This window comes from Abrus precatorius, unplaced genomic scaffold (genome assembly GCF_003935025.1).
Source record: "Abrus precatorius isolate BTA unplaced genomic scaffold, Abrus_2018 Scaffold2, whole genome shotgun sequence".
NCBI lineage: Eukaryota > Viridiplantae > Streptophyta > Magnoliopsida > Fabales > Fabaceae > Abrus > Abrus precatorius.
The window spans coordinates 5925521-5939524 of NW_020874362.1; the positions used below are offsets into that span (position 1 = coordinate 5925521).

Here is a 14004-nt window from a genome sequence, read left to right on the forward strand (position 1 = left end):
TGTCATATTTTTATTAACTTTTTAGGGGTTTCTGTTCCTAACTACTTTCATTTTCTTTTTTGATTGTTCAGTTTTTAATTTCTTCAGCAGCAGATGTTTTGATGGAATTTTTAAAATAGCAGAAATAAGTTTGTGCTAATGTTGTTGGACATCCTTTAATTTGCAGCTGAAATTGCTGTTAAACCAAAATCAAAGCCTCAGTAAGTCATTGACATTGAAATGATACAACAAAATTGAATTTTACAAACAATTATTTAGTAGCCATGACACAATAGCCAGGAACTGCTCTAATTATCCAAAAACCTTAGTGACTATTAAACTTTAGCTGATAATGTATCATTTTAGTATGGACATTGATTTTGTGACTGAGTTATTTTGCATATCTTTTCGTGGCTGATAGTAGAAAACAATAAGTTAAATGTGACTTTTTGTTCTTAGTTTAAGTCATGATGAATTGTAGTTATGTAGCCATAATGTATTTTTCTAAAAAAATTTCTTGTTAGGTAGCTTCATTATGGCTGATAATTTTTATGTATGATAGATGAACACTGACTGATACATGTAGGACTTAGATGATTCCTTGGTGCTCTACAATGGAATCTTTGTTCACCAATATCTAAGGTTTGTCCACCACCAGATTTGGTAGGTATGCACAATTTTGATACCACCTTCAATGTGTGCTTTTGATTATAGATCTATTGTGTTTAGTGGACTTATTGTGTATTTTACTATTTATCATAAATCTGAATATTTTTTCCATTGTTTTGAAGCATTTGAGATTTTGAACTCATTTTCCCTTCTTGGATATTATTTGTATATATTTACTATTATAGATCTGTCTATAAGTAAATTATGATTCCAAGGAGAAAAAAGATTTCAAAGAACTCCCTTGTAAATACTAAGGGTGATCGGCATCATTTATAGTCTTGTAATTTCTACAGAAAACTTCACAGCCTAAGAAGTTATATTTGAGTCATCAGAAAACTCGTTTGCTTAATCACTTGGTTTTAGTGTTATATTTGTATTTTTTTTTTCATATGAATCAATAGATGTCATTAGATCTATGTTTTGGATTATTAACTGCACAATTCTTGTTCTTGAAACTCTTTTAATCAGTTTGGGCTTAGGGTTTAGACTTATGATGTGATGTGTTTTGCTGTTTAGAATACACCTGAACATTTATGCCATTTTTTGTATAAATAAATTATGATTGTGTATAATGATATAGAAATTTAAAATTGCATCAACTCTAAACAAGATTCCAATGATATGTGTGAAGATTTGTGGTGTAAGCATGTGGCTTTCAAGGGAAACATCACAGACTTAGAAGTTGAATTTTCACATCAGAAAGTGAGTAGAAATATTAATTTGTTTTTAATTTAATCTATGTTCTATAGCCACGTGTTTTTCTTCTATCTTGACTGGTAGCTTTGTATTTGCGGATAATTTTCATGTATAATAGATGAATTTGTTGATATAGGTAAGACTAACATGATCCACTTGGTGCTCATAAATTTTGTGTCACTAGATTTAGTGTATGAAGTAAAGCTACCCTCATGTAACATGTAACATTATTCACATTTGATGCATGCAAATATAGCCAATGTCATCTGTCTATAACATAGAGATACAGAACGAAATATGTCTAAACTCATGTACTTATTTTATTAATTACTGGTACTATTTAGTTAAATATACAAGTTAATTCTATGCTATTTCACATATTTATATTTGCATTTTGCTTGGATATATTCACATTTTATTCTAAAATTTCGATGATGAATGAGAGATGTATGATGAAACAGGTCAAAACTGATTTAGTGCTTTCTAGTTTTATTTTATTTCAATTTGGACAAATTTTTTAATTGCTTGATTTGACATTTGTAATGAACATTCTTAGTTAATTATTGGTACTGTTCAGTTAAGTATATTAACTCATCCTATGTTTATTTGTTGAATTGTATGTTTTTGTGCAAAAAAGTCAGCAGACAAACATCGGATAATTTTTTGAATTGGTATATTACAATTGATAATTTTGAGCATTCTTAACTAATATTGTTATAATGTATAAAAAAAATTTCTATAAAAATTAAAATATAATATAAATATACTATATTAAAGTAGGAGAAAGAATATAATGTATTATAACAACATAAATTAATTTAAAAATATTTTTATATTAAAATTGATATACATAATTTTTTATTTAGAAAAATTAAATTATAAAAAAAGTGACATTTTATATCTTTTATATGTAAAATAATTATATTGTTAATATTATATTAAATATATATGATAAATAATAAAATTTATTAGTTTATTTTAAAAATATATAAACATTTATTAATATAAAAATATTAGAACAATGATATAAGAAGGCTGCAAGATTTCTTCATATCATAAGTACCATCACAAACATTAGATATTAAAAGTTTATTTATCTTTTATTATATTTATTTCCTTCCTTTTTCATTTTTGGTTTCATCTAGAAATCCAAACATAGCGTTTGTTTTTACATCACGGTGAAGAACGTCAGTGAGGAAAATTCCCTGAAAGGACGACATGTTCATATCGAGTTGCCTGAGTTTCGGAGCTGACAAATAAACGACAGCATTGTCTCCATGCCGTTCCGTTCGTCACTTCGCATGTTTTCCACTCTTCCTACTAGTGCCCACTGCTAGATGCAGATTTTCAGCTTTTCACTAACGTCGTGTTGTATCGAGTTCCTCAAATCTGAAGCAACGCCCGCTCCCAAAAAATGCGTCTTTCAGCAGCGTCAACCATTTTATGCCTAGGTGGCCCATTCGTTTTCTCCGTCTCTGTCTCATCGTTGGTTTCAGTCACCAAAACGGTTGATTATTAAACCGCAGTGATGGTCGTTTTCTTCTTGGTGTATTTCAGGTGTGCTTTTGCAGACACCATGGATCGCTTCAATTCCGATGCCGAGTTCCAATTGCTACGCCTTCAACAATTCAAGTCGGATTGTTGATTTCGTATCCTGCAATCCTACACGCTCCTTGGGCATTGCATTTTAATAATAATATTAAAAATAATAATTGTAAATGGGTAATTCATGGGTTTAGGTTTTAGTATAATAATAGGGATTGTTAACACTTAACAGTTATTAATTGATGGTATGATTCATTTTTTTTACGAAGCTTGTTTTTACTTAACCGGTTAATTAGAGTAGCTGGATTGGTTACCTTTTTGAGTATGATGTGAAGGTAATGCTCTCAAACAGTTATTATGTTATATATGGAATGATTTTGTTCATGTGTTCAATTTTAGGCCTAGATATGCTGCTAAATTATTCAATTTGAGCTGATGCAGCAAGGTTCTGACTTGGCCGTACGATTCTGCAAAGATGTGGAGAGTAGATCACAAACGGTAATTCATGTCACCATGCTTTCTAGAACTTTATTCACTATATACTCTAATTCTTTCCCTTCGGCTTTTTGGCTTGTGGTAGAGTAGTTTTTGTGTTATCTGATGAAGAGCATGCTCATTGTTTGCTTTTGTTTTATCCGCTTGGTATATTCTACTTCAAGCACTTGAGGCATCGTCTTGTAAATTGTAAACCGCATTTAACTTGGCCTGGAATAATATAAATCTTATAAAGATTGCTACAGATATGCCACATGATTGACTTACAAGTTGCTTATATGTTCAACTGATAGGCCTCTGTGTTCAACGTATTTATCATTTCTTCTCTTATCAAACTGAGGGTAGAATATACCAATTTTCGTTATTTCTGTGTGTTTCTAGTCTTAGATTTTTGAGGGAGAATTTTTTACAGATTGCAGAGGGATAAGGACACTTTTGAGCTGATGTATATTTGTTTCCATTTCTTTCTCCTCTACCCCCTCCTCTTTTAAGTGGTTTTAGGAAGATTATACAATCTTTACACATCTTTTAGGAAGTTCCTTTAGGCTTTCTTTGGGAGTTTGGAGGGGGAAAAAGAAAGAGTTTGAGAGGTAAGGAAGAGAAGGGAAGGGAGAGAGAGAAGGAGAATTAAATGAAAAAAATCCCAATTTGGAGGAACTTAAAAACATGGGTTTATGGAAGGTTTTGGAGGCTTTATAAACACTATCCCTCACATTTAAAAACTCTTAAATAAGGGTTACTATCAAATAAACCTTCTCCCCTCCCTTTTCCTCCTAAATTTTACTCTCAAACAATGCCTCAAGTGTTTCAAGTTTTAACAATACTGTGATTTTATAATGACTTTCAAACACTTAAAAGTAGGTTAAGCTACAGTAACTGTGGATCTTATATCTGATGTAGATTGACCTAAATTTGAATTTCAATCCAGTCATAGATGCATGTCTGTGTGGTGAATAGTTATTCCCGTGTACTTGTTTCTTATTTTTTCACAAACTTTATCTGATAAGGCATGCCTATTTTCTTTGATATAATATCTTCTTCACTTCATTAGCTGATGCCCAAAACAACTATCTAGGGATATGTTGATTTTGGCCGATTTGATAGGTTCAACTACTTCATTGCTGGTTCTGGCCAATCTGACTTTACTCAAGTAAGTTCCTTCTGACTAATTCTATATTTTGGGTCAACGAAATAAATACCTTGAGTAAGGACACTTCTTATACATCAATTCCTCTTGGAGTTTGTTAAAAGAGGAGAAAAACAAGTGACATGTGGTGAAGTCTGTGTGGTGAATTGCCATAAATACAAAGATTGTCGTTGCCCTAGTTACTATAAATACATGATATTTAGAGCTAAGTTACCCTATTTACATTCTTCCCAACAGAAGGAAATTATTATAATTTATATTTTTTTCTTCCACTGTTTTCTATTTGAGCTTTTGCTAGTAAGAATACCTAGAGGTGTCAAACACATCTCTGCCCGATGTTAAATTTGTGGAAATAATAATAAAATGTTGAGCGAAGAAATGGTACAAGGAGCACACTGACTATAATTTTAGTCACATAAGTGTATTTTCATTTTAAGAATAAGTTTTAAAACTGCAAAAATAATTAATATTCAAAGAAGGGACCTTAAAAAATGTTGTAATCTCCTTTGTGACCAGTGTGAAGCTAAAAGGGCCTCGAGGAGAGAGTAACTGACTAACTGGTACTACCTGTATGTAAGTGCATTGGTAGAGAGTCTCATGACACTTAGACTAATACATTGAGTATCAACTTGACATTTTACGTTTTGCTCCTGTTTCTCATCCTTTCTCTCCTTTAAAATCTTCCTTGCTTTCTAAGCCATTTTCACAATGTGTAGGAGTTTTATAATGGTGACCTGATGGGTTGTGAACAAAGCTATGACAAAATGGGACGAACAGCCCAGGTTGGTGTGACTTGGTGCTACTCTGAAACTTTTGTGTTTTCTTTTTTGTTTAAATCAACTAGACCCAAGACCTCAGAACATGGATGGAATTACTATTAATAAATGCGGTATGACTTAGCACAAGCTCCTGGGTAGGAGCTGTGTGACTGTGATGGAATCTAGGGCAGTTAACTGTCAACCATACAGAAATGATTGATGCCCACCAGGCTAAGATTTTTTGGTTTAATACATAATTTTTTGGTTGTAAGAAGTCTAGGCTTCTTTAATGTTTGTGTTATTATGTGGTGCATGCACCTTTCTCATTTTACATTCATCTCTTCCAGGTAGATATCAGATGTGGGAATTGTTTAAATGGACAATGTAAAGGTATAACCATTTACCTTTTGAGATATTGGGCTACTTGAAATATGCACAATGTCCCAACCCTGATTTATTTCCACTCTCAATTCCTTTTCTTTTGTGGACTATCACTATGGGTTGTTTAGAAGCACAATTTATTGAAATGTGTACGATAAAAAAATTCTGAAAATAGAAAAGCACAAATTTGAGGTGGGTAATAATAAATTATTGAGTGATGTATGCAAAGCAGAATTTCTCCTTGGTGTTGAATGTTGATCATAAAACTGTGTCATATTGAAATGGGTTTAACTATTTTATATCCTGTTTCAAGTAGACATCACTTTTTTTTTTCTTTTTTCTACTTGTAGGTCTTCCTGGATGCATATGTAATGTCACATATGAGTCAAACTGCAGGTCTTTGATACTTTTACCCTGTTCTCAGCTGTCAATTTTTATTGTAAATGAAAATGTCAAAACCCTCCATTTTTGTTATCAATTTAGCATTTTGAAATGTTAATTTTGGGAGTCAAAACAGAGTGTGTTCTTTACTTTAAGTTGGAACTTTGGAGGCAATAATATTGTAAATTTGAAGATCCTTTTGTCACCCCTTCCCAATTTAATTTACATTTTCGTTTAAATGAGAAAATAATTGTCAATCCCATATAGCAGCATGGAGCAGCCAACCCAAAAATGCTGTAATGGCATAGTGTATAATGGGATGACTGCTATTTTGAAGTTCTAAGTATACTTAATATAAAATTAATATCCAAAACAGAGCAGGAAAATAAATACAGAGAAAGAAATAAAAAACTGAAAATTGATCACTAGAAAATGTGCAAGTTCATCGGATGTTTTGTCATCTGAGTCACGTTAGGAGCTTTGCCAGATATGAAGGACACTGGAAACAAGAGAATGTTGCAGAGAACGAAGATGGAGAAGAACGAACCAGAGAAAAGAGAACTGAGAGATAAGAATGAAAACTTAGGGCTCACGAGGAAAAGGAAGATATTAGAAATATAAATGGGGGCCGAAATCCCAAGATTACCTCTATTTAAAGTCGCCCAACGATAAGAAAGGGAGGGCAAAGTTGAATGAAATAGAAGCCGCTATGACTGCGATTCTCCCATGATTTGGTTGCTAATCGCAGCACAATGGCCACTCCACTGAAACACAATGCTACAAACTCCTCATAGCGGCAACCTGCTGCTCCGCTCCTAGGCAATAGTAGCCACTATTGACTACTATGAATGAGAAATTAACCCACTTGGTTTTAGTGTTTTTTAATTGATCCTTGTTAGAATTGGTCCTTCCTATATAAGATATTGGTCCCTATTTTTTTCTTCAATTAAATGTTAGCCCTATAATTATAATTCATTAAGGTGTTGACCCTTATTTTCCATGAAGGATTGATTCCTATAATTTTCACTTATTAAGATATTGATCCTTTAGATTTCCTCTTTTTTTTATCTTTAGTAAGTTAAGCAAAAAAACAAGATAAGGATCATGCATTGGAAGTTAAATTCGAGATGATATTACTACAAATTGTCAAATTCAGGTACTTAGGATAAATTATATAGAATGATAGAAAAATTAATGAAAATGTTAATCATAGAATACAAGTTGAGTGATTAAAGTGGAAAAAGACATCAGAAGTTATTTATGGTGGTAAAATATCCAGTTAAAAGGAAAGTTTTACCATTCTGATATACAATCAACTATCATATATAGTAGTGAATGTTAAGCCTTAAATAAACAATACAAGAAAAAAGTAAAAGTGATAGAAATGAGAATGTTAAGTTGGATTAGTGGTTGCATAAGAAAAGACATAATAAGAAATGATAATATATAGGAGAATATTAGGGTAGCACCTAAAGTGAAAAAAATGATTGAAAATCGTTAAAGTGGTTTGATCACATGCAAATAAGACCTTTGGAGAGACACTTGTGTAGAGGGTGGATTGTATAACTTCAGTCCAGTAAAAAGGGGTTAAGAGAGACCCAAAAGAACCTTAGAGAAAATTGTTAAAAGAAACATTTTGATTAACTAAATTTTTGTAAATTTGATTTTTGACTAATTTCAATGGCATTGTGTGATCCATGTAGCCAACTTTATAGTAGGATAAAATTTGGTTGTTCAAAATTTCTAGTGGGTTCTTGTTCTTTTTCTTGAACAATTGTTGTTTTTGAAGTTTTTGTTTCTTCTCTCCAAGCTGTTGGTTCTTTGCTTTCCAAACTTTCAACTTTTTTGCTTTCTTGCACCAAAGAACCCTCATCTATATTAAAAGCTCATTTTTGTGAGTTTTTTTTGCCCTGAACTCCTCTTTGGTGACAGACTAGAAGCCTTCTTCCCTCTCTTTCAACTTAATTCTCTCTCATGTCTTCTTGTGTTCTTTGTTCACAAGTTTCCATTTTGTCATATTCTTTTACTTAATTTCTCTTCTCCCCCATTGATACACTCATGTGACTCCATCTGAGATTCTCTCTTTTCCAACATTTTGAACCTACTCTAATCATCTCTCCTGATTGTTCTGTATTCTCTACTTTGAATAACATGTCTTTGTTCTGAACTTCCCAACTTTGTTTCTGTTTGTAGTTATTTTTAACATAGATATTTTTAAATATTATTTTATATTTAAAGTAGAATCTTACAATTCATGCTACAGTCCCATGAATTCATGATTTACATGTTTTATTCCCCTTTTTGATCTAGGTAGGAATAGTATACTGATGTTAGAAAACCTTGATCAAAGCTTATCCAGCCCTTATTTTAGGCTACTAGCAAATGTCTACTCTTGCAAACTTCACATGTCAAATGTCGAGTGCTAGGCATGAGGAGGAGATGTCCCACAGTGGCCTAGAATATGGTCATAGTATTCCTTGTAAGACTTGAGCAAACCTCTCCCTTGAGTTAGCTTTTGGGGTTAAGCCTAGGTTTAGTAACGTTAGTCATCACTTAGTCATAATTGACTCATTGAGATGGTTATTAGGAATCATTATTTATAATTATTCTTTGTAATTACTCTTGATTTGTATTGCGACTATATATATAAAGACCAAATTATAATGGATTCAAACAGATTACAACAACAACAAAGCCTTATCTCACTAGGCTACTTGGATCACATAATGCCATTAAATTCAGTCATAAATCAAATTTTCAGAAATTTGCTTAATTAGAAGGTCTTTTTAGTAACTTTGTCTAAGGTCTCCCTCGATTCCTCTTTATCAGACTAAGAGTCATGCAATTCACTTTCTTTATTGGTGCCTTCAAAGGTTTTCTTTGTACATGACTGGACACCCTTAGACGATTTTTTGTCATTTTGTTTTACTAAAGATGCTACTCTAATATTCTCTCATGTACTATCATAATTGATGGGTAAAAAATAAATCATTGATCCATAAACAATGTGTTAAAATATTCAATCCATTCATAACCTATTTAATAGAAATTTATCCAACTCATTTGTCAATAATTTTTTATGGATGGATATCCAACAATTCCATCCCATCCATTTAATTTTTTTATAAAATATTTTTATAATAATTTTAATATTTAACACTATACAGTCTAGGATCAATTCTTTAAAGACTTTTCTCCAACTAATAGACTTCGGATTACTTAACCTACTGGATTACAAAATACTATCAATGGTTCATTATTCATCGAATAACAAATGATGATCCAACCCAACTCATTCATTTGTTTTTATTTTTTCAATTGGATAAGTTGGTTGGATATATGCATGGATGTTTAATGGATAAATGGATTAAATTGCCACCCCTACCAGATTGCTAGTGTGTAATTAATAGAGTTTATTTCAGTTCTTTGAATATGAAAATGGAGAGAACATATGGTGTGCATAGAAATATTTTCATTCAACCATTTGCTTCAGAACAGATTTAAATCTGTTGAGGATTTTATGGTGCTTGTTTCTTAAAGTATTGCTATGCCCATTGTCTTCTTGTTTTCACAAATGGTGTATTTCATTACTGTTCTTGATTTACCATGTTTGCAGTTAGAGTATGATATGGATTGTAAAATTTACATCAATCTTGATTTCTCTCAGAGTTTTAGTTGAGCTTGCAATTCAGTGTAATGAACCAGGCCCTCGAGTATTTCAAGGCTTTACTGTTGGTTTTCATCCAAGATCATGGGAACTTGTGAGCAGCTTCTATCACTTGCACTTATGTGTGTTTATTTGTTTGCTTTAAGAGACTATACGTAACTCCTGGAATGATATTAGAGGAAACCCCAATTCAGTTCTGACTAGATTATTGGAACATCAATTTACTTCTCATAATTTCATTGACATCAAATTGGTCTTCAAAGGAAAAATTTTGGTCATTGAGGTAGCATTTGGTAGATAAGTTGGAATGGAACAGAACATAACATATGGGTTCTATTCCATGTTTATTGTATTTTGAAAATAGAACAGGTTACAAGTAACAACACAAAACCTAGGAATTAAAGAGCAGGAGCAGAACTCTGATTCCATTGAAAAGGGTGGAACGAAGAAGAATAGAACAAACCCTTTCTGTTATCCATTTTTTATTGACAAAATTACCATCAAGCATTCCATATCTCTCTCAGTTGCACACTGGTTCCTTTCTCCATTGCAGTCTGGCATGTTGCCCTTCTGTCTTCATTGCATTCTCCAGTCTGGTTGCATTATTTTCCAATTTCTTGTTCAGTATTTCAGGTTATTCATTTAATTGCTTTTCTGATATTTTATCTTGTGATGATCAGTAAATCATTCAATCTTGAAGTTAACCAAACACATATAGAACATCATTGTCATGTTCTATTCTGTGTTGTTTACATGCCAAATGCTACCTGAATAAGTTCAATTTGTTCCCAGTAAACGGTAACCTTTAGACTGTTTTGATGTCTAATATTTTTCAAGGACCAAATTGATGTAATGTCCTTTTGAGGACCAAATTTATTTTCTGAAATTCTTTCAAGGACCAACCAAAATGTGGGTTTATTCAATTGAATTATAATGCTAAATTTATTCGTGTTGTGGAATTGTAGGTTTATAATGGCATGACTCAATTTGGTTTTGAGAAACCCCAACTTGATTTTAGGTCAGGATTGATGCTGTTGTCACGTCTTGCAGTTGATCATTGACATTTTATTCTTCTGTTTTCAGTTGTAGTATTTCACTTATCCAAGATTTCCTTCAATTGTTACAAATAATGTGTTATATATGCTTTTTACAGCTTTGAAACAGGGCAAACTCAGTTAGTCCTGTTTATGACTGCAGTTGCCTCACTTTCTTCCCTGGTTCAAAAACCTATTTTGAAGGTACTTTTCTCATTGATTTAGTCTCTGGGGAACTGTTTTTGGCTTTCCTCAGGACATGACCATTGTTGACTGCTGCTAATTAGGTTCTTCCAGATAAGGGCTTAGATGTTAGAGTGTCTGGATCTGCTGCTGAAGGGAAGCCTCCTACAACATTGTCACCTACAATGTTGATTGTTGATTGGAGATGTACGGTACCACTTATCATAGAAGCAAAAGTTTCCTACTGAGTTTTCCTTGTTAAACTTTTAACGTTTCAACACTTTTCCAGGTGAGATAGCCCACCATACCCCATATGAAGTTAATATCACAATCCCAATTGAGGGTTATGAGCCAATTCAATTTGTGCTTACAAAAATGTGTGGTGAGATACTAACACACCCAGAAAATATAAATTCTACTACTATTCCTCTTGCCCTTTATATGTATTTATTTAATAGGAAGACTGAACAAGTGTCGGGATTGTGCTAATGGTGTTACCATTTTCTTTTTCTTTTAACTATCTGATAAGGCATCAAACAACCACCCACAGAGACCAATTGTTTGGACTGTGGAGGGTTTATTCTAGGAAGTATAGAACTTAGTTTTAATTATTACTACAGTTTTAATAACTGCCATGATAGGAAATATCTGTCATGTTTTAATAACTGCCATGTGACAGTTTCTGCAGGAAATAATTTTGTATTTTCGTAGGTATTTGTGTGGGGAAAATGTGGGACAGTTATGTGTTTGGTAGTTTTCTGGACAGAGATAGTCTCTTTAGGAGTTTCTGAACTTTGAGACAGCAAGGAATTGCTATAATTTTTTTAATCTGGTGTGATTTTATCCTATTTTTATTTCTTAAAATCATTATTCTATCATTTCTTCCATTACAGTTGAATGAAGGGATAGCTCTGTTTATTCATTTTTGCAGACTATATACAGAATCAAAGGGGAGGTAGCACAAGAGGATGGGCAATATTTGGAGTGCTATCTTGCATGTATAGAAACTTTCTCTTATATTTAATTCAGGATTTTATTATGCCAAGTAAAGGTTAAAACCTAGCATTAGGAGCTGAGCTGAAATACTATGTTCATAAAACTTCAATGAATTCTCGTTGTCTTGTTATATACACATGTCAGTGTTTCCATATTCTTTCCTATGCATATTCAATTTATGGGAAAATGTTATTGGGCAGATTCTTTGTCGCTTCAACGCTCTTTTGTTGTGGAGGTTTCATTTACAAGACAAAAGTGGAACGGCAGGTCAGATTTTTCTTTAACTTGCGAGTTGCAAGCATAAGATGCAAATATCTGTTCTGTCATTGCTTATAGCACATAGATCTTATATTTCCACTGTGTAAACCTTTTGCAGCGTGGAATTGACGCATTGCCTGGCATGACAATCCTATCTGCATGTTTAGAGACTGTAAGTTCCGAACTCCTTACTAATGTTTATTGTTTCAATGGAACTGTTGACTAATAATGGTTTAATTTTGAACTTCATGATATATTAGGTCTATGTTAATAGTCCACAAATTAGTCTTATTAGGTCTTTGTTTGATTAAACTAAATATTGGACGTCCCCTGCTAAACTTTGATACCATGGATTTAAGAAATTTCAAGCATATGCTAAGTATTAGAAAATTGGATGGGAGTAAAAACTTTTGTAGAGAAATAAGAATAGAGTGAATATTGGCTTAGATTCTTAAATTAGTTTTAATTTTTATATTTATTGCCCTAAATATTTTATTGGTCTAATTGGGAAGACATTTGAATTTTGAATAAAAAGCAAAGTTTTTGCAGCTTTATGGACAAAATGTGAATAAAAATAAGAAGAATGCTAACAAGTGACCTTTGGATACTACTTAAGGAATAAAAAATGGAAAGTTTTCATGGAAAATTGTTACCAACAATACCCCACACTGTGATTTTGAATGCAGCCCTACTGTAATTTTCAATAAAAAAATTTTATTTATTGATTTCTTAACTAGTGTCCTTAGAACATTGTTAGCAGGAACTAAAAGTAACACCTCCCATGTTCTCTTCATTAAAGGCAGAGTTATGTTTAAGCTGAAATTAAGAAGTGGGATTGTTTATTTTGAAAAAATTTAAATATGTAGAAGGTGCAGTCGGCATTAGATATAATAGTAGTAATGCTAAAAACACAAGCTTTGACACATCATTCCCAACAGATTATATTATTGGGTGAAGTGTCTAGCTAATAATAGCCTAGGAAAATAACGAACAAGTTGTGACCCGTTTTTTAGTATTACCCATCGAATTCGCTAAATAATAGTGTTACTAGCATCACTGCTTATAATTTTAGATGCATCATGGGTTTGTTCCTAAATTTTGTAGTGTTTTTTTTTTTTTTTTCAAAATAGTTAAAAGAAATGAAATGTCATGGGACTTTGCATGTCAAAATAAATTGAATAGTGATTTGTGAGTTCGTTTAGTAGGGCTGTCTACTTCCTCATTTGCATATCTAAGATTTGTTGAATGTGTCATGAAAATAGGTTAGTGGAGCTGGGCAAGGCTACTCACGGCCAGAAGATATCAACAGAGCCGTTGCCAGCGAAACCTCTTGGGAACGCCCTCCTGCTCCCGCTCAAGGTGCATGGAGACCACCAGAAAGAAAATATGGCTCCATGTAATGTGTACCGCCACTCACTTTTTTCCCTTTGTTTACTGACAGTCTGCCACCATTTTATCTAATTTTTTATATTTTCTTCTGCCAAATATGTTTTCTTGGACCAACTCTTATTAGGGGGATTTTGTAGCCTCAGTCTGATGTATTTCTTTGTAAACATAAATTCACATCTAGAAGTAAAGAAAGGGTAGTTATAGCATGAATCAAGTTGCTGCGTTGCATTCGATGGATGTTGTTGAAATTGAGTTTTAATAGAGTTCAGTCCTGTTGTTTCATCCATTTAACTTATTACATTATATAAAACTTTTTGTACGTGTTTGATTCAATTGTTTTTAAAATTTTCATTTTCCTTTATTAATTTCTTGAAATAGTTTTTTTCTTTTAAAAAAAAATCTCCAATAACAATCCAAGCTAAACAT

General features: G+C 32.5%; 1 protein-coding gene across 1 annotated transcript; it reads left to right on the plus strand.

Annotated features, from left to right (window-relative positions):
* Positions 1-2491: 2491 nt before the first annotated feature.
* Positions 2492-13808, plus strand: LOC113858198. The gene is made up of 17 exons (XM_027490714.1): positions 2492-2795; positions 2902-2993; positions 3186-3224; positions 3331-3387; positions 4460-4534; positions 5248-5313; positions 5637-5679; positions 6021-6066; positions 9719-9812; positions 10684-10736; positions 10872-10956; positions 11040-11142; positions 11225-11317; positions 11867-11933; positions 12132-12198; positions 12308-12361; positions 13452-13808. Exons 1-17 carry the CDS (start codon positions 2759-2761, stop codon positions 13587-13589), a joined length of 1209 nt encoding a protein of 402 aa, XP_027346515.1. The 5' UTR covers positions 2492-2758; the 3' UTR covers positions 13590-13808.
* Positions 13809-14004: the final 196 nt, after the last annotated feature.

Excerpts from the sequence above, each read along its gene's own strand:
- LOC113858198 (XM_027490714.1), top strand. The coding sequence starts at position 2,759 with ATGCGTCTTTCAGCAGCGTCAACCATTTTATGCCTAG. Across the intron at positions 11,143-11,224 it reads GTTGATTGTTGATTGGAGAT|GTGAGATAGCCCACCATACC; the intron begins GTACGGTACCAC and ends ACACTTTTCCAG. Across the intron at positions 11,318-11,866 it reads TGTGCTTACAAAAATGTGTG|ACTATATACAGAATCAAAGG; the intron begins GTGAGATACTAA and ends TCATTTTTGCAG.